Source organism: Aythya marila (genome assembly GCF_965140915.1).
Source record: "Aythya marila genome assembly, chromosome: 7".
Classification (NCBI taxonomy): Eukaryota; Metazoa; Chordata; class Aves; order Anseriformes; family Anatidae; genus Aythya; species Aythya marila.
Genome location: NC_139048.1, coordinates 32574492 through 32597486, shown reverse-complemented (window position 1 = coordinate 32597486; position 22995 = coordinate 32574492). Strand labels below are relative to the sequence as shown.

At 52.0% G+C, this 22995-nt stretch overlaps 1 protein-coding gene across 1 annotated transcript in view; it reads right to left on the bottom strand.

The window, feature by feature from the left end:
- CDH23 (cadherin related 23) overlaps positions 1–22995 on the bottom strand; it is a 129166-nt gene that overhangs the window by 84428 nt on the left and 21743 nt on the right. The window contains exons 4-6 of the mRNA XM_082765371.1: positions 9735–9877; positions 8424–8471; positions 8141–8233 (exon numbers count right to left, since the gene is read on the bottom strand). Coding sequence (XP_082621497.1) covers positions 8141–8233; positions 8424–8471; positions 9735–9877 — 284 coding nt within the window. The remainder of the gene's footprint in view (positions 1–8140; positions 8234–8423; positions 8472–9734; positions 9878–22995) is intronic.

Genomic DNA, 22995 nt, shown 5'->3' with positions numbered 1-22995 from the left:
CCAGGCGATTTTTTTTTCCCTTCTTAATTTTGTGTTAATTTTGGTTCCTCACTTTCTTTCTGCAGAGCTCCCAAGATTTCGTGGCAGCTACTCACTCATCCCTCCTCCCGACAGCGGGCCGGGCGGCCTGGCTGCCACAAAGCCAGGTTTGTCACCAGCCAGAGGAATCCTCTAGAAAGAAAACCTGCAGGAGAGAGATAAGAGGCATCTCCCCCGCTCATCGGAATTCAGGGAAAAGACCAAAACAAATATTAATGAGAGGCACTTAGCTGCGCCCGTTCGGCAATCAATAACGCGCAACAAGGCGCGCCATCGGGCTGCACGCTTCACGCCGGGGCTGGGGGTCCGAAACGGGGGGCTCTTCTGCTAATCCCCTCCTCCAGGTCACACCAGCCGCCCTGCAAATCCCCATGCCATCAGCTGTCAGAGAGGCAGGGGACTGGAGCGGTGACAAACACCTCTTCTGGTTGCGTGTGATGATTGCGTTGTTCCTCCTCAAGAGCCAGGTACCTTTTGTTGCTGTTGTTAAAATGCAGCCCTTCCAGTTTGCTAAAAATCTGATGGTTTTGTGTGCCCCAGAGCTGTGTGCAGGTGGCCTTGTGTCACTGGGAGGGGGCAGCACCCCTCTGACGTCCCCCATGGGGACAGGGCGAGGGACAGAGACATGGGGCGATGCTCCCCAACGAGCTGCAGCGACTCATTCGGACTGACCTCCAAAAAGCCTAACTGCAGCTCAGGAACCTGTTTTACCTTTCTCTGCACATTTCATACAAAATCCGCATCCCTCACGCCTTTACAGGGACCATCTCCAACCCCTTCCCCACAAGCCGTGGGCACAGTGGGGTGGTGAAGGGACAAGGGTGAGGAGGGGACGTGGCTGGGGGACGCTCCCCCCCGCCTGCGCTGCTCCGGCAGGATTCCTGGACCGGCATCCGAGGGCGCTTTGGCGGCTCCCGCGGTGCTGGCTGCGGGAAGAGAATGGCTTTCAGCTCAATTACCCTTCACATTCCGATTCCATAACGCTCCGATGAGGCTTTTTAACCAAAACCCAAAAAAAGCACGCCTGCCGCAGCCCGACCTCAAGCGCGAACGTGCAGAAGGGACGTGGCTCGCCGCCGCCTCCCGGCTGCTCGGCGGTGCCCACCTTTCCTGTGAGCCTCCTGCTGGCACCAGGCTCCTTCTTGCCCCTCTTCTGGTCTCCACCTGCCTCCTAAGCTCCCAAATCTGCAAGCACCAGGCTCCCCAGAGATGCACGTGAGGGGTGAGCATAAAGTACCATCGCCCACGGGTCACCTCGCACCCCGTCTGTCCCACGGAGACAGCTCAGCATGACACTACGCTCTGTATTTCAGAGGTGCTTGCAAAAAGGACAATAAAATGGTGAAGCTCCACGTACCTAAAAGCGAAAAATGGGTCTTCTAGAAAACCCACTGACCTCCTCCTGGTGCCTTCGGAGCGCATCGAAGATGTTGTGCCACCATGTCGCAAACCAACGGGGTGAGATGATGGCGAAGGACTGATGCTGAAACACATGCTCCAGAAGAAAAAGGACACCAGCTCCACCCAAAACCATTTGTCACACCTGCTTCTTGCTAAATAACCCCCCAAAATCATGCTCTAATCACAGCAGTGAGAGCTATGGGTCCCTTCCCAAGGGACAGGGTCCCTGCCCTGGCAAGAGGGGTGGCCAGACACAGCAGACATTTCTCCTGGCCACCAACTTTTCCTTTTCACCCCAATTTAGGGGCAAGCCATGCTCTTCCAACCTCCTGTGCAACAAATCCTGAAAAATTAAAAACTTTCAGATTTTTGTCTTGAAATGAAATTGCCTCGGACCCCCATATATTCATTTTTTCTTGCTGTCTTCATTATTCACACCTACTGGCAGAATAAATCAACCACACTTTAAGTTTCAACATCAATTAATGGTGGAAATTAGGCGATGGCTGCCTAATAGTGATTGAAACTTTTTCCTAGATCAAATTTCTCCCATTTGTAATGCAAATAGTTTGGAACCGATACAAACAGTTCAGTTCACACATAAATATTTAAAAAAAAAATACAGAGAGAGGCTGATTTAGCCTATTATTTTATCACAAAGTATGACCAGCGGTAGAAAACTTATTATACATGACTGTCCCTGACGCATTACAAAATAATAAAACATAAAACGCAATTCCGAAAAAGAAATTGGACTGAATCTATTGCAAGAGCGGTTTTTATTGTCCTCCTTTCGAAGCCCTCTTTCTGCACAGCTTTTCTGAGCGGAAATTCCCCCAATTCCCCAGCAGCATTCCCTTAAATATTTCTGTCTTAATTAAAACCAGCTTTTTTACTGGAAAAAAAAAAGCCTTGGTGAGCCTGTCCTGCCAGCTCTAACCCCACCTGCCCTGGGTTTGATGGGTGAGGATGCTGGCACGTGCCCACCCCGTGGCTCTGCCACCAAACCTAGGTGTTTTGGGGTGGAAAAGAGCGATATTTTCCAACGCAGCAGCATCTGGGGCACACGTTAACAAATATTTCCGCAGCCAGGCGTGCAGGTGGCTGGAGCAGCCAGATCTAAGTGGGCTCTTTTCCACCCCTTTCTCCCTTCCCCTGTCCCTTCGCCTAGCCCAGCACTGCACTGGTCAGAACAGCACGACTATTTCTAATTTTCGGGCTGCCCCCCCTCGCTGCAGCATCCTTCCAGAGCCAGCCCAAGTTTTGCCTCGTGGAAATGACTGTTATCTCCAGGACACTTTACGCATTACTTCCACGCCATTTGGGGTTTTCCGCCCCAGTGGTTTCTGTTGCGTCTCTCATTTTGCTCCTCGGGCACGTGTTTTAAAGAACCAGGGTCTCCTGCTCAGCCAGACAAGGGCTGGGTCTGCCACAGACTGCGGCTTTCTCCCTCCCCAGGGGACTTCAGGTTGTCACCGGCACCCTCTGAGGCTCTCCATCTGGCATCACGGTGCACGCAGCAGCAATAACGACAGAAACCTTGCATGACAACGACCTTCAGAGGGGAGGATGCTCCCGGGTCTGAGCACCTGCTCCATCACACAGCACCTTCCTCAGCACAAGCTGTGCCTTACCCAGCACATCACAACCCGTTCCCCTCAAGCACCTTGCCTTGGTGCCCACAAAAAGCAGCGGGGAGAAGCTGGTGGGCTTCCAAACAGGCCTTGCCTTAAGGAACTGCTGGTATCCAAAAGCCCAAGACAGCCCCCAAACTTCCCTGCACTTTGATGACCCGTTTATGTTCCGCAGACTGTGGATATCTTTCTAAATATTCACAAACTCAACCCAGAGTCAACACACGGGGCATCCTACCCTGACCATACCCAGGGGCTTGGACCATCATTGGGGTCCTCTGGTCCCCTGCAAGCAGGAGCAGCTCAGCTCCTCCCTGCGGGTACAAGCCACCTGCACAGCCTCTCCAGCACCAGTGACAAAGAGCATCCCATGGCGCTGCTGCCAAAACCCTGACTTGGCCATTTTCTGCACGTAAAAGTACATTTTCACGTTCCTCCTCTAGAAATAGCCCCATTGAGGCGGATCACACAGGCTGGGGTTGAGAGGGGAGGGGAGAAGGCTGGGTTTCTTTGAGGGATATTACTTTCTACCTAGTGATTACGGAGCAGATGAAACCCTCTCAAAAGTGATTATCTCATCCAGCTAAGAGATGGCTTTTTAATAGACGGAGAGTACCTCTGCATTTAAGACTGTGGAAGGGAAGGCAGACCCTTCACAACACGGGTCTGATTCCACTGGCTTGCTGGGCAAGGCTGGAAAGTAATTAAAGGTTGCTCAGAAGTAAAATTTTTAAAAAGAGGAAAAACATCAAAACAAACACAAGGTGACCAGATCTCTGAGACCAGAGAGACAGCACTGCACAAAAATAAGAACTTCATCTCATTTGCCAAGAAATGGCTTGTCCCCCTCCTAAAGCTTCTTCTACCCATGGGCTTCTCAGCATCGTGGACCAAGGAGGGTTTCCTCACCCTACACTCATGCTCATCTCCTCCGTCCATCCTGCACAAGCGTGCAGCCTTGATGCCCGTTGGCAGAGCCTGACTCCCAAAACTCTGTGCAAGAGCCACGGGATGAACCACATTTTGTGTTCCTACAAAACTCTGTGTGGATGCTCGCCTGCCCAGCAAAGAGAACCAACTTGCTCCTGGCCAATGGCGATGAATGAGCACAGGCCTGAATTATTTACAAATTTACTTGCCATCTCTCTAGGAAGTTTAAAATAAAATAAAATAAAATAAAAACGCTGCCATAAATAAATAAATTTGCATAGGAAGTGCTGTGGAGGAGTTCAGTGTGCCTGCGGATTTTGTGCACACAGAGGTGGTGGAGGGAGGGGAGGGCTGGATTTGGGGGGTAAATTATTCATCGTAAATTATTGGTGCTGTTCTAAAATCCACACAGAAGGGGAAGGGCATGGGAAGGAAAACAGGGAGAGGGAAGGAGGAAAAAGGAAGGAAAAAAGAAGAAATGAGGAAGGAAAACCTCCAGCAAGGATTGTAGACCACTTTACAGTACGGTGGGAACATCATTCTGATCAGTTCTGTTATTATCGCCTTCAATTTAAAGGCTCTTTGTGTAAAAAGGGGGTAGAATAACACAAAAAGCGTCCGGGCACGCACAAGGCGCTGGCCAGTGGGGCTGCAGCAGGAGCTCACGCTCGTCACAGCTGCTTCGTATGCGCAGCATCAGGCCTCGTAGCCACCGCAGCGGTTGTATGAGCCCCTGAAGGCTCCCAGGCAGAATGGCAGGGAAACTGATATAATTACTGACATTATTACAATTAAAGCAAAATAATAATTGTAATTACACAGCCAGGGCTTTGGGAGCTTTTCTCTGGCCCTCCCTGCTCCTGCTCACCACCCCGCATGGTTTGGTTCCAGGCTGCGGAATGGGACAGGGCAGGGACAGTCCCCTCCTTTCTCTCCCTTTCTTTCTGCACAATCAAAAAAAAAAAAAAAAAAAAAAAAAAAAACAAGACCCACACATCATAAAAATGCTGTTTCCAACATATTAAGGATGGAAACGGCGACCGGTGGCTCATGAAGGATCCCAAAGGCCACCCCCAAGCAGAAGTGACTGTTGCTGACAGCAAGCGCCGCGTGCCTCCCGGTTAAAATTGATGGGGAAATCGGGGCTGAATTCTGGAGATGTGACACCAACCTTCATATACGCGATCTTGTGTGCTGCCCAGGAACTTCCCTGCCTATTTTTACACTCCTTTTCCATAGCCTAACCTCTTCCTGGTGCTTGCATGAGCTCAAGAGGAGCACGTTAATCCCAGCCCTAAGAAGGAGGGGAGGCTGAGGACGTCCCAGCCCAGAGGACAGCTCTCGCAACAGTGCCTTGCTACCTCACTCAGGCAGTGGAGAAGCTTGGAGATGATGTATGGGCATCCCGTCCAGAGAGTTAAGTGACCTTTCTGCTGCTCGTGCAGGCTGCTGAAGCTCCAGAGACAAGGCTAGAGCAGGTTTGAACTTAACCAACATGCTCAGGATGTGGAGGGGAATGAATCTTTGGGAAGGAGTACGAGACAGACACCCACCACATAACAGTCTCGTGTTTGAGGAATGCCTGAAGGGCCCGAGAGGTGAGGACAGCAGACACCTGGATGCAGTAGTGCAGGAGATGGGCTTGCAGGGCAGATTGCTCACTTCAAAGGCAACTCAAGAGCTTCTTGTGCTTGGGAAGTGGCATGGGATAACCCAGCAGGTACCCAGGGCCAATGGTCTAGCCCCATCCCAGTACCAGGAACCACAAAACTGACACGTGGCTCAGCTCTGCTCCACCTAGAATGAGGACCCAGCAAGACCGGGTTCCCTGCTGACCCAGTCAAACGGAAAAACAGATTGGCTAAAGCAGATCAGAGCTGTCAGAGACTGAGGCATGGCCACAGCAGCCCGCTGTAGGCTCAGCAAGGCATCGTCCCTCATTTAAAAGCCAAGCTCCAAGACTCCCAAAACCACGGCACCCTGGGGCTGGGGGAGGATGAGATGGGGCATGGAAGAGGCGAAACGCAAGGGCTGCATCCGAGAGGAGACTGAGCCCTGAAGGTCAGAGCAGCGAGCACGCGAGCGGCTAACTAATGTACTACAGCAGCACCACGGGGCACGGGCACCGGCGCACACGTCCTCACAAACTGGAAAGCCATAAAAGTCTATTACAGCAAATCAAACAGCAGTCAGCATGACAGCCATTAGCCTGAAATGAATACACGAGAACTTAATGAGCTCTGTCGAGGCCAGCTTGGTGAATTAAGTTGCCAAGTCTAGCAGGATTCCCCTTTCTTTACAGACTTGAAAGCGTCCGTGCCGCCTCGTTGCCTCCCGATGCGCAACCGGCAGTGCGCCCTTGCCCAGACGGGGCGGACCATTACACTGGAGCAACCTCTAGGTCCCACACCAGTCCTTGCTCTGCTATTCCAGGCAGGTGCCAGGGATGTGGTGAGGCCCCGATGAGCACGGAGGATGCACAGCATCAGCCTGAGGTGTGAGGAAGCGGCGAACGGTCCCCAGCATGGCCATCAGGAGCTGCGGTGATGCCGAGGACCTGCGGTGAAGCTGGGTGCCATCACCCCCAGCTTGTGCTGGAGAAGAACAACCTGAGCCCCAATAATTCACGTTCTCAAATCAAGCGGACTGCGTGAAACGCCGGGATGGGTCTTTAGAGGCAGGCTTGTTTTTAAAGGTCAGTTTACTTCATGTTCCATTTATTTATGCGCACTCTTCTTTCTGACTTTCCCTCGCGCCACACAATAGCAGCGAGGTTTAAATAGCCTTTCTGTTGCTGCTCCATTAGCTAGGACAACTGCAAATCGATACAGCCATTTATTTCAAAATTAAAAAGAGAAAAACCCTCATTAGCTGCCAATTCCGCACAGAGCCAGCCTATGCAAAACTGTGCGAGTGCTTCTGCTGGCCTCTGCTCCGTCCCCAGGGTCCCGGCCCTGCTTATTCATTAGCCACAGGCCCTCCAGCTCAGGCTGGGAGGTCTCTGAGATGGATTCGGATACTCAACCCCCTGCTGCTCAGCTCTTGGAGCTTGGGGACAGCCTTGGGACAGCGTCATCTCCTACTGTGACCCGCTCTCAGCACTCCGCCAAGCTCCAGCAGCACGCGCACCTCGGTGCCACGCCACCTCCTGCTTGAATTCGAAACCAACAGGCTTTTCTTCCTCGAGAACTGAAGAGAAAATAGTCCTGCCTGTCTCTCTTATGAGCTGCAGCCCTTGGAGGGTCCTCTGGAGGAGGACGGGGCCGTCCATGCCCTGCTCTCGCAGAGCCTGCCGAGGCGGCGCTGCCTCCCCGGCAGAGGAACAGAAGCGCCTCCAGGACGCTGGCTGAGCAACGAGTTCGTGGCTCATTGCCTCTGATCGGTGCCCTTGCTTAAAGATCACGGATGGAAACCGGGAGCTGGCACACGATGCCTTCTAATTAGATTAGGCCGACCTCCAAAACAGTGCGACTCTGAAGGCCAGGCGGGCGAGCGGGGGGACGCACAGGAGGGCTGCTCCGGGGCTCAACCCTTCTCGATTTATTTATTTTCTGGATATGCCACCTGCCCAACATTCCCTATCCCCAGCCAGCCTTAAGTCCCAGCACGGGATCTGTGCCCTCCCTGCTCCCCAGGCTTGACCATCACAAGCAGGCCAACAAAGAGGCCTCATCCCCACAGAAGAGGGACAGGGAAAGATCAAAGCCACGTCCAGGAGGACACGAAACGCTCTCTGTCAAACACCACCCCCTGAGCCTGGTATCCTCCTGCTAGCACCAGCAACCCCCCTCGCACTGCACGTCCTAAATTCACAGTGGGCTTGCGAGCCTGTGGGGCATTTCTGCTGGGCTGAGCTCTAGGTGATCTCCCTGACGGCACAATTCGGTGCCAGCACAAAAACTGAGCGCAGCTCAGGGCTGTGGAAACCTATCCCTGGAGACATTTAACACTCGGGCCGCGGGGAACCTGATCCCACACCAAATTCTCTCTGCTTTAACAGGAGGCCAAGCGACCTGCTGCAGCTCCTTTCTGCTGACACCATTCCAGGGCCCCACGGGCTCCGTTCTGCCACAGACACCCCAAAACAAACTCGTTTCGCCCCTTTTGGCCCCACAGGAGTGCCGAGCAGCGCCTACCTCGGGGATGCGGACGCTGTAGGGCTGGTTGTGGAAGCGCGGCGCGTTGTCGTTCACGTCTCCCACCTGGATGTTGACCGTCCCCTTGATCACCTGTGGCGGGGAGCAGGCATCAGCTTCGTGCATGGATTTCAGAGCCGAGGCAAGCCTCGTGGCTGCTTGCCCTGGCTTCAGCTCCAGGTTTGCTGCCCGGCCGGGGGTGCTGCCCCCAGCCCGCCGTGACCCATCCTTCCCGCTCCCCTCCGCCCGGGCTGCAGACCATGAAATGAGAAGTCACACTTACCCCCTGGCTGTCGCTGACGGAAAATTCAACCGTGAATTCCGACTTGGTCTGAAAAGGGAAGGAGAAGGCAAACATGTAATTAAAGATACCGGCGCGTTTATCTGCAGATGGCAGGCTGGGGACTTTTAGCCAATGTTATTACATGCAAAATGCTTTCAGGACCTTCAAAAGAAGAGAAGGGGCGCTTGAGTGCAATTACCTACGTCGAGGATAAATGCCGAGAAACACGACTGCCAGCAGGGCTCCGGCAGATCCGCCGGCAGGGAGAAATGCCCTGCCCTGGGTGGGGATGGTGCAGGCAGTGGGAAACAGCTCACCAGCCTGCAGCTCGGCTCCTTGAGCATCACTGCTGCCTTCCCAACCTTACCTGCCCCCCAGCAGGTCCTGGGATATCACAGCGCTGGGATGAGCCCAGGGGGTGCAGCAGGAATGGACAGAAATCCATTAAACCCATTGAATTATCCCTGTGCAGGCTTCTGCGCCCCTCGTTGCTTTACCTAATTTAGTGGCTTGCTCTGAACTTGTGATGTGTTAAAGTCACAGGTGCCGGGGTGAGAGACGTGTGGGTGAGAGGGGAAAATCTGGGTGGCAGCCTTCCCTAGGCACCGTTGGAGCAGGAGGCACAGGTCAGCCCCTACGCCCAGGACATCCCACCATAGGGAGGGACAGAGTGGCAGGGAATAAGGAAGACTGGAAGAGAAAGCATCCCGTGGGGCATTTGATTTTAAGAACAACATAACCAGAGAAGGCTGCCACATGCTAATTTCTGTCCACACCCTTCATCGTGGATGTACTTTTTAGGCTCAAGGTTGTTTATCTTTTTTCTTCTTCTTTTTTTTTTTTTTTTTTTTTTTTTTTTTTTTAAGAGCTCTTTTTCTTCTAATCTATGTGTGAGTGAAAAGTCTTGCAAAACAGTTTTGCCTCTATGCATTTGGCTCCTTCTTCTTTTGCTCTATTTTCCCATATCGCTTATCACACCATGACTCCCTCTGCCTTTTCAAGCCTCTCCCTCTCCCCACACTCTCACTTTTCCCCACATGGCACAGGAGTTGACCTCTTCCTTTTTTTTTCCCCACCACTTTTCTTGGCTGGCTTTCTGCACCCAGGCTTCTCGACAGCTTCTCTCGTGCCCTGCCTGTCCCTCCAGCAAGAGGCATCAAAATCCGTTCATCACCCTCCTCACCTCAAGGCTGCTGCTGTATTTATTGGGAAGCAACAGGCATTTAGATAAGGTTGGAAAGCCCAAATAAATAGGGATAATTCATCTCTTCCCATATAGTTTTGAATGTTGTCAGCCGTGAGTGTTGTTACCTCTCTGTCCAGGGGCTGCCTGAGCCAGACGACGCCGGTTACGCTTTCCACGGCGAAGAACCTGCTGGCCTCCTCCCCGACCACCCCGAACACCAGCGGGTCATTGTCCAGGTCCCTGGCCAGCAGCTGGGTCACCGAGGAGCCTGGCAGAGATGGGGGAGAAAGAAAAGAGCAGTGAAAAGGTCTCAGCTTGCACCCGGGGAGGTTTGGAACAGATGTCGGGAAGAATTTCTTCATGGGGACCCCCAGGGAGCGGAGGGGTCCCCATCCCGTGGGTGTCCAGGAGACATGGGGACAAGTGGTGGGACTCAGTGGGTGGACTTGGTGGCCCTGAGGGTCTCTTCCAGGGGGATTTTATGGTCTGCAAGGCCAACTGCTGCAGCATCTTCCCCGGCTCCATCACGCCCTCCTGTGCTGAGGGCCACCACCAGCTTTTCCCAGACCTTGTTTTAAGCCATCTCACCACGGATGGTGAGAAACAAAGGCAAGACTCCACCTTCCCCAGGGTGGATATGTCACCAGTAAGCACCAGTATCCACCAGTATGGGGAACTGCCCCACTGTGGTCTCCTACACCCCCTCTCCAGCACCCCAAGCACCTCCTGCCCTGTTCCTTCTCCCACCTTGCTGTTCCTCACACATTTTTCCCCTCTCCCTCCTCCCCTGCAGGACATTTTTGCCCTTCACAGGGTCAAAACCTGGCTATGGCCACCCAACACACTCACGATCCCCTCTTTGGCAGCATGAGGGCACCCCACAACCCCAAATATCTGGCTGAGAAGAAGGGTGGCCTGCCAGTACAGATGCTGAATCCATCCCGGAGCAGGAGGGAAGCTCAGCACCGCAGCGAGCCGAGCGACCCAAGCAATTACAGACCGCTCGGTCCAACATCAATCACGGCAAAAATAATGGAAAAGCTGATATGAGGTTCCATTAATAAAGAATTAAATGGTAGAACATAATTAATGCCAGTCAACACCGTTTTATGGCAAATAGGCCTTGTCAAACAAACCTGATTTTATTCTTTGATGAGATTACAATTTTGGCAGATAAAGGTAACTGCAAAGAAGTAATAGACTTTTGTAAGACGTTTGACTCTGTGCTGCGTGACTTTCTGATTAAAAATTTAGCACCGAGGACACCCGGCAAGTGCCAGGGCCACCAGCCGTGGACAGGGGACATCCGAGCACGACACAGAATTGCTGCTGGCATAAATTTGGGTGACTCCAACATTGACAGCATGGCAAACAGCAGGGAGGACCGAGCAGCCAGGTGAAGCTCTTGGCAATGTGCACCCGCTTGGTTGAACAAGCAAATGTTTTCATGACCCTACTCCAAATGCCCCCCAAAAAAGGATGGTGGTCAAGGAAGGTGTCCCAAAAGCAGCTGTTCTGGCAGCAGCTGTGGGTCTGAGCGTGCAAGGAGCAACTTCCACGCGATGCTCCTTCGGCACTCACCCAAAGGAGGAGTGACCTGAGGGTTATCTAGCTGCCTCTGCCAAGGCGAGGGCTCTGCAAGCTGCTCAGCTGGCCAGGGCATCTTCAGGCCCAGATCCAAGAGGAAACCAAGAGGTTTTGGGAGCTGGTAAAACGCTTTACCATTAAAAGGGCTTTAAAAGCTGGAGCTGCTTCGCTTATGACCAAGAGGGAGGTGACTCAGGCGGTCTTGAGCACATCCACGATGAGGACAAATGTAACACAGATGGCTACTTCAGGGCAAGAGAGCACAGCAAGACCCAGCGCCCACAAGGAGACAGATTTCCATCAGGAGAACAAATATAAATTGTCTTAGAAAAAGGGACTAGAGTTAACCAGTGAAAAAGAAAAAATAAAAAAATCCCTTTCAGCCACACCGGTACAACGTGGTGATGGGTCACGATCAAAGGTGTTTTGGATGAAGACCCCAGAGCAAGAGTCCTTATCCGAGCCGCTGCGATCAGGAGGCTCATCCGCAACGTCCTCATCTCTTTGGTGACTGTGAGCATAAAGAGATGAGAGGTGACCCTACACCTTCCCAAACCTCAAAGCCTTGATGTAAAGCAAGAGCCGAGCTTGGTTTTGTTCCAGAGGACATCTGAAACCATCCTCAGCAAAGGTTTCTTTGCCCCAGGAAATGGGCAAGGCTGTTACCACACATATGATGGGGACAGCCAGTAACAAGGACGAGATGAATCCAGTGTCATTCTTTTCTGTTCTGCCAAATTTAAGGGGAAAAACTGACTTTTCCCCTTTACATCTCACACAAGAACAGGGTGTTTGCAATTTGAGGGAGCTGCCTGTGCCCCCCTCCCCTGCTTCAACCCCCCGAAAGGTCTCCGTTGTGAAACAATGGAAGGGAAAAGCTGTTAAAAATCCTGCTGAACAGCAAAACCCTGTCCCACCCCACTGTAATCACAGCCGCATTCAGTCTGCGTGCTGCACGCCTGCTCGCACGCACACACACAAAAATAATCAGCTGGCAAACGAGCGCTTAACTCTTCTTTGCCTCTACATCATGGATACCTTCAGCTGGCAGGGCATTTAGCTCCCGTTTTTAGGGTAACCTAGGGAAGGACACAAGGCGTTTCAGGGCTGGGTGCCCCTCGCCACCTGCATCCCCTGCTCCATCAGGCTGCGGATGCGCACGGCAGCGCCCCGTGGCACAGCTCGTCGGGCTCGGCTGCTCCACTCCAGGCAGACCAAGCCAAGGGCAAAAAGGGGAAAGGCACAGACACGAGGATCAAGCAGAGCCTATTCCCTCCCTGACTTTTACTTTTAGTTGGTAGGAGCAAGAAACTTCACTGGGATTTAAATAGGGTAACTTGGTACACTACCCATTTTTCTGTCTTGCAGAAGGATCCTGTTTTGAACAAACCCTCTGAAAATTGGTGGCTATTCCCATTCCCACCCTGTCCATCACCATCCAAACTTAGCACCACCTCCCAGCTCATTACAGAGAAAAGAGAGCCATAAACATAGATCAAAATAAATTAAACAGAAGGTAACGAGAAACAGACCCCTGAAATAATACTTCACCCTCGCTTTGTCATTTGTTATTCTGATTTCTGCATATTTTTGCAGACTTTGCCTCAGGAGGACGCTAAGTTTAGGCTTGTGGTGCAAGGCAGGTGTGCACACTGGGCTCCTCTTCCAGCGAGGCAATGAGGAAATTGATAAAGGACTGCAAACAGAGGTGCCTGCACCACTACAAAATAACAGCAAAAAGAAGAGGGCCCTCCTTAGGCAGGGCATAAAGAGCCCAGGGAGCGCCGCATGGGTCTGAAACCCCTTTTGGGGCATTACAAAGGAAAAATAGCTCACCGGGGCTGTCCCCAGGGCTGTGCTGAGGATGCTGCGGCTGCCACGAACCCGAGCACCGACCCGACGCAGGCAAGGGTCAAGGAAACAGGGACAAATTATCCTTTTGCAGTGCAAAGTTATAGGCTCCATTTGTTTCCCCTCAGGAATCAGACAGGGCAGTTAAGTGTCTTGATTCCAGCAGATAATCACAATTTATCTTGTCTCCTTTTGCTCCCTTTCTCTCAATCACAGCCACTTCTCTCCCTTTCTCACCCATACACAGATTTGCTTCCTTTGCCACGTCTTGAACTTTGATTGACCTCAGGGGCTTTTTTGGTTTGTTTTTACCTCTTGTTTTATTCCTGCTAGGATTTTTATTATTATTATTCAATTTTAATTATTTCTTTTTTAAGGTTTGGCTGCTTTATGGGGCACACTTTCACCCCCAAACAGGGTCTCTAGCCTCAGCATCCTGCTTCCAGCTGCCTACCCATACGTATTTCCTGCACCAATACCACCTCATCGGCTTTGCTTTCGAGAAGAGGACGAGAAAGGAGAGGAAGCAAACTCTCCAGAAGCATCCTGAGCTGCTGGGGTTTGGGGAAGAGCTGAGCCCCAGGGCCAGGAAGGACAAAGGAGCTACAAGTGCAGCTGCCAGAGCAAGATGCTGACAGCCTGCACGGGGCGTGGTGGAGAGCGCCGGGATGCAACAGGTTTCTAATTAGTCCCTTAATAAGATGCTCTCTTAAAAGGTCTGATCCGTACCCAACTGGAGTTAATGGAAATCTCTCCGCTGACTGAGCTGGCTCTGGGGCTCAGGACTTCAGGCATCAGCTGCACTTTAATATTAAAAGCATTTTAATCCCTGCTTTAAAACCAGTGCCTGCTTCTCCAGGGTGGCTGCCCCATTGTTCCTCAGCTCCTGGTCTTCTGCCACCACCACCTTCGCTCCCCTTCCTTCCTGGAAGGGACACAGGACAATCACTTGCCCCAGTTGCCCTAGTGCAAGCGTCCCCAATTAGCCCAGCTGTTCGCAGCAGGCTGCCCTCTGATGTGCTCCATGGCAGCATTTGATGGATCTGATCTTGAAATTCAAGCCCTGTTCTTCTCATCCGTCACCTCCTCCCTTTTCTTTGCCTGCAATTCATTTTCTCCTTCACCTTTCAGAAAAAAAAAAAAAAAAAAAAAAAAAAAAAATTGAGAAAAGAAAGCCCTTCCATGATGTTTTCCTAAAGATTTTCTTTTTTTTTGCAAAGAAAAGATGAAATGCCAATATTTCTGTGCTGCTGAGCAATCCTATGGCATGCCACCTTTGCACAAAGCGAGGGAGAGAAAGGACGGTGACTCCCGAGCAAAGCAAATAAAGGAAGATGCAGACCCAGGACAAGTTCCAGGTGGGAGGCCACAGCAAGTGGGAGCTGCTCCTGTGTTTGGGACGAGGTTTCATCACGTCCCCAGGAGGGGACAAGGCACACGTGGGAGCCCCTGACCTGGCACGATGCGAGCCTGGGCGCAGCACAGGTGGCTGGAAGAAGAAAGTGACCAAAGCATGCTCAGGATAAGGACATCTTTTGTAGGAACCAGGTCTCTACATCCTGATTCCTGCCTTCCTCCAGGGCCACGGGTGGTGCAGGAGATGTGGGCACCCAGAGCCTGGCATACGGGAGAGGAAAGAGCTCATCGTGGAGGCGACAGCGAGGAGAGGGAAAACAGATCTATGCAGTCATTGCCATTTCTGAGCGATTTTATCACGCTGGGAAGTGAAAGGCATGGAGGAGAGAGTGTTTCCTAGCTCCTCAGGTGCTCAGAGGCAGAGCGGGAGGCAGAGCCTGTAATTTCTCCACTGCGTTTAGTTATTTTAAGCAGGGAGCCGGTGCCGAGGTGGCATCCATAAACAGACACGACAGCCAGTGGCAAGCCTCAGAAAGAGGCCCTGCCATTTCCCCAGCTCTCAGAGATGTCTGAAGGGATGCTTAAAGCTGTTTAAAAGGAAGAGTGCTCCAGGTGCGCCTGGCAGAGCCGAGCGCTCACATCAAGAGGAGCGATAACGGAGGGCTTACTTGGTTATTTACCCAACACCGGTTAACTTTACAAGGAAATAGGAGGGGAAAAAAAAAGCAACCAAGGTTATATTAAACTTTCTCGACACTATCGTGAAAGCAAAGAGACTACCTGAGGCTATCTATCCCCATGGGCAGGCAGAGAGGCTGCATCCATCCCTCCGGCTAAAACCAACCCCTGCAGCCACACAGGCAGGGCAGGCAGACAGCCGCCCCCAGCAACCTTAGAGCAGCACAGACAACAAGCAAAATCTCCCTAACCGGTCTAAAAACCCGTGCCCTCCAGCTGGTGGGAGATGCCTGGAGAAAAGGGGAGAAGGTGCTCCTGGCTGTCCTTCCTCCCTGCCCATCCCTGGGAACACGGGAAACCCACAGCCTGGGACACAAAGCACTGGCAGCTTGCAAAAGCCCCAAGGACTTCTGCTTATAAAGGAATAAGGTGTATTAGCATGAAAGAGGTGAAGTAAATACAACTGCATCAATAAAACAGGAGAGAAAACTCACAAGGGAAATGCTTGGAAAAGGACCAGTCCCGGTCTGTCAAGGTATTCCCAGTGCAAAAAGGGTTCCCCCTCTAAAAAGGCCCTCTTCAAAATAATTTCCTCTCCACGCTGCCTGGGAGCCTCATAATTACTAACAATGATCACAGACCCATTCATTTTATCCCAAAATTAATACATCATGCTCAGAATGATATCGCATTAATTTATCACAAGATTTATGAAACTTGTACTTTTTTCTAATGAGATTTATGCAAATTCCGCTCCATCCATTGTTTGAACCAGGAAAAAAAAATGAAAAAAAAGTTCTGTTCGGGAAGCTGCTCTGTCCAAAAGTCTCCTTCCTTTTTTTATTTTTGATCTCTGTCCATTCCCATGGCAAGGCAGGGGATGCTCAGGGGCAGGGTATCAACCTGTTCCCAAGGCTGCCCAGAGCACCCTCGTGGCAGGCTGCAAGGTTTGCAGGTGAGCCAACAATTTGAGCCACTTCAGAGGGAGGTTTGAGACTAATTTCAAAGGAAATGAGCTGACAGTTCACTTGCACCTTGGAGAAGGGTCAGGGAAGAGGAGGAGAAGCAGGGAGCTGGGAAATTAAAGCCCTGGTGTTTTCCAGAGCTAAAAGGGATGGAGGAAAAAAACAAAATATCTGACACAGCCTCGCTCCTCTCGGCTTAACGTGGCTGCTAGCACCTACTCGTGAGACGCACGGACAGGGGTGGGAGGAGACGGGAGGAACTGGAACAGCAAAGGAAAACATAAATCTGAGGTTAGCAGAAACTTCCCAGCAATGAAATCCACTGAGGTGTTAAATAATGGCAAAGAGCCCCAGCAGCGCCTGGGGCTTTTAAAACTGGCCTGGAAATGATGCTCCAGAAACAATCCTGGAAGGGCCCCAGAGGCGCGGAGGAGATGAGCCAGCAGCCATCCAAAACCCAATTTTAGCAGCTCTGGGGAGCTGGCAGGAGAGAACGTCAGCCCAGCAACAGGATCCACGGGAAGAGCACAACTCCCTCTGCTAGGGTCAGAGCACTGCCTGGAGATCTCCCTGCCAGGCTGGGAACACCGAGAGGGAAACACTTGGCCCTGCGGATCCTTCTCCTGAATTTGGCAGGCAAGGGGGGGCGGAATAGCCTGGAACCACGTCTGCTCCCCCCGGAGGAAGGGCTCAGCCTGGTGCTGAGCTCATTTGGAGGGGCTGGAGCCAGCTACCCAGGGAAAAACCACCTGGGGGACAAAAAGACAACAAATCCTCCACCTGTAGAGGGAAACCCCTTCCCCCTGCGCCCCCCTCCAAGCATCGCCCCAAGCACAGCACCACGCCACACCCTGCCTGTCCCCACAGCCTTCCTCAAGGAAAACCTAGCTAATGCAGTCTTGATTAACATTTCTGACACAAAGTTTAAACCCTAAATCCATAGGATATCCTTTTCTAATTAATTTTTGAAGTAAGAAGCAGCTCAGAAAGTCTAAGGAATATTTCCTTTGTTCCTCCCTGCCTCCTCCTGACCTCCCCCCCCTCTCTCCGAAAAGAAAAGAGTTCAGTTTCCAATTAATTAAACAACCCTAGATCAAAGGATACTCTGTCACAGGTGCCAGCATGCCACCCAGTTCTCCTCTGTGTGACCATGACAGCACCCAGAGCATCAGGCAGGAGAACAACTTGGTGTGGGGGGGAGACCTTCGCCCTCACCCTGGTACCAGACGAGCTCCTTGTCCAAGGTGGAGAACCCAGGGGGCTCTTAGGACCCCTGGTCACTGGGGAGACATTAAACCATGCCCCCCAAGCCCACAAAACCCCCTCTCACGCCATTTCCCTGCCGTATCAGAAAGGCCCACGGGATGCCCGCACCCACCTGCATCAATCTCACATCTCCTGCGGAGCGCAGCATCCCCTTCCCCAAACACCATTTCGGGGGGCAGCTGCTGGAGGCACCAACACCTGCCTCAATAGCCAGCTTTTAGAAGACCAAATATCTCCAAAAAAAGGCCGTGTCCACAGGTGGTTGCCCAATTAACCCCACAACCCACCCACCAAGCATTAATGTTTTCAGCAGGACATGTTCCAGCCGCTGCTCCGATTCCCACCGACTTCAGCCCTCCTGATACCCCCAGCAAGAATTTCCTTCCCGTTGTGACTGCTGTTAGCACAGCATCACTCGGCTTCCAGAAAGGGGAAAAAAATCCGTGGCAATGACACAGGCTGACCGACAAGCACAGAGACCACAGAGCAGCACCACAGTGCTGGGGTCAGTCCCGTTTGGGGAGCAGAGGGCTGCTTCCCTAAGCAGAGCAGGGCACGCCTGCTTTCTGACACCAGCTGGAGAGAGGAGAGGTAACGAGAGACTCCTGACCCTGCCAGAGAAACCGTGGCAGCGTGCAAAGAGCATGACAGGCCAAAACCAGAAGGAAAACAGAAGGAGACCTGTTGCAAAACCCCTTTCTGGCTACGGGGAGGTGCCTTGTACAAACCCAAGCAGGAGCAAGGATGCTGAGGCAGCTGAAGCAAACATTAAGTAGCAGCCCCAAATTCATCGCCTCTCTTTGGCCACACCAAACCCTCCAGAAACACATCTGGGTGCACAGGAGAAAAGCAGGCCCCCAGAAGCCTAGCTAATGAGGTGCTTTGCAATTTGGGGTAAATAAATGATTTATGGGTAAGGCGACACACGGGGTGCTTTGCATCTCACCCAGATAAGGCAACACAGCTTTGTGTTAATTAGGAAAGAAGAGGCTGCTCTCCAATTAACATGAGGTCAGAGATAAAGCTCGTTAGATGGCAGTGCCTACAGATGAGGCCCTAGGATGCCTCCGACACCAAGCAGGGCTGGACCAGAACAGCACCACAGCCACGCTGGCAATGCAAACGTCAGCACCAAACTGCTCTGCCAAGGGCACACGGGGGCAACACGAAGCAGACATGAAATGCCACCTCCAAGATGTCACAGCCCTCAGCATCCCTCCCTTCAAGCTGATCGGGATGGATAGGGCCAAGAAAAAACCTGTCAGCAACTTCTACTTGCGCAAGGGAACTCTGAGCAGGATTCATTCACATCTTGTTTGAAACCTCATCTGTGCCTTACAAAGGATGAGATGAAGCATCCCCAAGGCACTCAGGCTCTCTGGGAACACAAAACCCTCGGTGCTCCAGCTTGCTGATGGCCCAGCTGCTCTGCTCCCTGAATACTTCAGGGGAATAAATGGATGCAGCTGCCCTGATCCCAAGCATTGCTGGACAACCTGCTCCAGCATGGTTTTGTATGCAGGTCAAAGTGACCCCAAAATGCTCCAGAGAAAATTCAGGAGTCCTGCTGCCTGGCTTCATCCAGAAGGGGATGGTGCCAGTGGTCAGGTTTTCGTCTGCAGGCTTCAGATCCATAAGCAAACTGGCCTTGGACTGCCACCGTAACTCTCTGAGGTTTCAAAACCTGCACCGAGTGATGGATTCTGCCTCATTGTAATGGAGATGCGGCAAAATCCCTCCTGATTTATCTCTCAAGTTGAGTTAGCACCTCTCAGTCTCCAAGGCATGGCCTCAGTAAGAGCAAAACTAGCAGGCTGGGCCAGGACATTGACACCCAAAAAGACCAATTTTAGAATCACAGAATCATTAAGGTTGGAAAAAACCCCCAAGATCACCTGGCCCAACCATCCCCCTACTACCAATAGGTTGCGTCCCCCATTCCTCTCGCCCCCTGAAAAGCAAATAAAACCTTTCAGAGACCCAGGACAAACCAGGAGCTGGTTGGAAGACTCCACCATGGTAACAGTCTGGGTATATTCAAGACATTCAAGCTCTCGGCCCCTCAAATCCACCTTCCCCCAGCTCCCTGGGGATGGCGACAACTCCCCGATCCTACCCGGAGCTCTTCCCCACACACCTCCCTCCCAAATGCCATGGAGAAGGTGGGGAGAGACTTGGCAGGCAGCGCCTGGGTATCCGAGGCACAAGCTTATCTGCCTCCCCGCCACAGCACCGCAGCAAATTGCTTGTTGATAAATGAGGCTATTTAGGAGCGGGTGATGCCAGTGTTAGGGTTATTAATGACGCCGACGCGCGGAGACATTTGAGAGCGGCCCCATGTCCCATTGTCCTCGCTCGCATGAGTAATGGGGCACTTCAGCAGTGGGGCTTCAAACCCAGCTAGGGCTGTGCAACAACAGAAACCAAGTAGGACGGAGGGGAAATGGATGGGGCACGCTGGACCGACGACTCTCACGCACCGATAACACCAAGCTCTGGTTGGGCAGAGCTCCAGGCTTCAGCTGATGTCAGGTCTGGAGCATTCCCCCTTCCCAATCACCAAAAAACTCTTCCACTCACCCCAGGCAGCCACAGCACAACCCACAGCATCCCATTCTCCCATCCTACCCCACAAACCCACCCAAATGACACGCCAAAGACAAGTCCCAGCTGCCCGAACCTGAGGAAGCAACACGTGGCACGCCACGGAGCACGGCGAGGGTGATATTTGCTGAAACCTGGGAGGCTTGCACAGGGCCACGGCCTCACTTTGCACGTCACAGATGCCTAAACGTGGCCAGGAGAGCAATCAGTGGGAAATATAGAGGCTGTTTGGTGCAAGAGGAAACCTCGGAGCAGAGCTCTGCAGTCGCTGGCGGGAGCGCAAGGCAGAGCGCACAAGCACACAGCTGTAAATTTGTTTCCGAGTTAATATACCCACGAGTGTTTTTTCTTTTCCTATGAAGGCACACTCTTCTGCAAACAAACATCTGGAGATCGCCACTACAGCTGGACAATTATCCCCAGTGAGTAGAGCATTCAATTAATTTAGCCTTTCTCATTTGCGAGTCATCTGCAAGTAGGCTGAGATTTGCAGGAATTTATTTGTTATTTGGATATACTCAGCGAATGGCTTATTAAAAACATATTTCAGGCAAAAGGATCTCTTGCTAAGTGCTCCTACGACTGCTGGCAACTGCCTGCCCGTGGCACGCACGCGGTCACCGCGGTCACAGGGGAGCGCCGCGTGTCGTGATGGAGAGCTCCGCGCCGCCAGCAACAGCTTCCCGGGGCTCTGCGGAAGCACCTGCACGAAAACACAGCCTCCTGCAAGCACCAAGCACACAGCCCGCCCGAATTTCCCTAAAAAACGCAGCACAACTTGCACAGAAGTGGTCACGAACAGCCTGAGAGCAGAGACGAACACCCAAATTAAATGACTTTGTGCGAAAACATCTCTCGGTAGCTCCCACAACATCTTGCGAGCATCCACGTGGCTCCTTTTTCCCTGTGCTTTGTCTCAGAGCACCAGGGAACACTTGTTACAGGAATTTCATCACACCAGCGAGAGAAAATGGGTGAGAAAAAAAGTACCAAAGGGCCCTTTCTGAGCTTGCTGTAATCCCTTGGGTGTGCAGCAAGCCCAGGCTCTTCCCAGCCCATTTACCATTGACACCATAGCTTGTGCAGCACGTGTGACATGCCTGAAAACAAATAATCTTAAAAGATCAAAATAATCCTAAAAGATTAGCTCCCCTTTGAAGGGGACTTTTGGCAGCCCAGCTCCCGGTGAGCCAGGGCAGGGCTGCACAGGGTGCTCCCCCCCCTTGCCTGGTGGCCAGCACGGTCCGTGCTCCGAAAAGGCTCCACTAGTCACATGGAAAACCCAAAATTTGTAAATCCAAACAGAAGACAAAGGCCTGTGCTAAATCCCAGCTGCCGGGCTGTTTGAAGGCAAGAAGGAAGCAATCACTGAGGTTTCACAGGCTGTTCTAAAAGTGGAAATCCATGCAGAGAAGTGATCCAATAAGTCACAGTTTTAGGCTTTTTTCTTTCGATTGCTCCAAGGAAAGACTTTCAAGGCTGCTCTTTCCCCTGAAGCCCTAATGAGGGAGAAATGGGTACTGACCACCGAATTTAGCAGCTGCTTGCACACGTCTGAGAGGAAGAGCCAAGCCCCAGCCACCTCTGCCCTGACATCCATGTTATGTTTGTTGGGTATTTCTGCAGGCGTTGGTGCACCAGGGATGCTGCAGCACAAGGCACATCGCCCCAGGTGCTGCCCATCTCCATCATAAGCTGTGCCTAAAAACCCCAAAGAAAAACCCCAACTAGACTCAGGCCACCGAGCCAAGCACACTACAGGCACATACAGGACTTCATGCTGTGGTGGTGAGCATTTTCATCCCACCAGCAAGCAGTACACCTCTCTTCCTCCTTCCCACTAAAGACCAACACTCCTCTTCCTCCTCCTTTTGGTTGCACTTTGCTCCAGCCCTCACCCCTGCGAGGATGTAGAGAGGACCCTGGCCTATGCAGCTCCTAAAATTTAGGCTGCAATTACATCTGCCATTATTAAAGAGTGCTAATAAGCCTTATTAACCAACAGCGAGTGAGAACAGAATAAGGAGAGGATTTTCCTAGGACCCAAAGTGCAAGAAATTCATAACTTGCTTAATACCTGTACCAATAAGAGATGCTCATGCTGAGTCTATTTTAAAATCAACTTCTTTCCATAAAAAAAAGAAACACTTTCAGAATTATTCATGAAGACAGTTGTATAAAAAACAACCCACAGATAAATAAAACAATGCCACTGGTTGCAGCAGCATTGTCCTGCAATGGGCAGCAGCTGGCTGCAAGCTCCTGGAGGGCACGGGGTGATTTGGGGTGTAATGGTGAGGCCAGGGAGTGAGAAGAGAGGGCACTGGGGATGAAACCCCAAAGCCCAGGGCATAGGGTTTGGGATCCCATGGGTCTCACCATGTTCCAGACCTGAACCCCTTCACCCCCAGTTTTCAAAAGCAAACCAAGTGGGTATAGCCCTTGCACAAAGCATTTCCACCTCCCTTGCACATGACATAATTTCAGTCTGCTCAGATTTTGGGATGTCCAGGTGTGCTCCCAGCCCGGGGGGTTCTCCTGTCTGTCCCTCATACCCCAGACCAGAAGCCTGCAGCTTCCACCAGCCTCCCCCTCCGCAGCACCACCTCCCCGCCGTGCCTCGGGGATGACTGATGAGTTCGGCGCCTTGTTTTTGAGCAACTCACGTGGCTCGCCGGCACGCAGGATGACAGACCTTGGGAACCCGGGCATTAATACTGGAGATTTATAGGCAAATCTGTCACGGATGGGGAAGCTTTTTGCCCAAGAACTCTGCCTGAAGGTCGCTTTTCCTGGGCACCTAGTGCAGAGAAAGTTTCTCAGCCACCTTGGCCCCCAACAAAGGGCACGCAGGTGAGCAGGGGAGGGGTAGATGCCAGCAGAGCCCCAGCTGCAGCCTCATACCTAGCAAAAAATGGCTTCAGGAGCCCCTTCACCCCAAACCCTATATCCTCAATAGGTTGGGCTTTGCATTTCTGCATGCACACACATTCACCCATCGTCTGACCCAGCATCGTGCGCCTCACCCCCTCATGTTCAGCTGGGACGAGAGGTTTGCACATAATGCCCAATCTCCCCA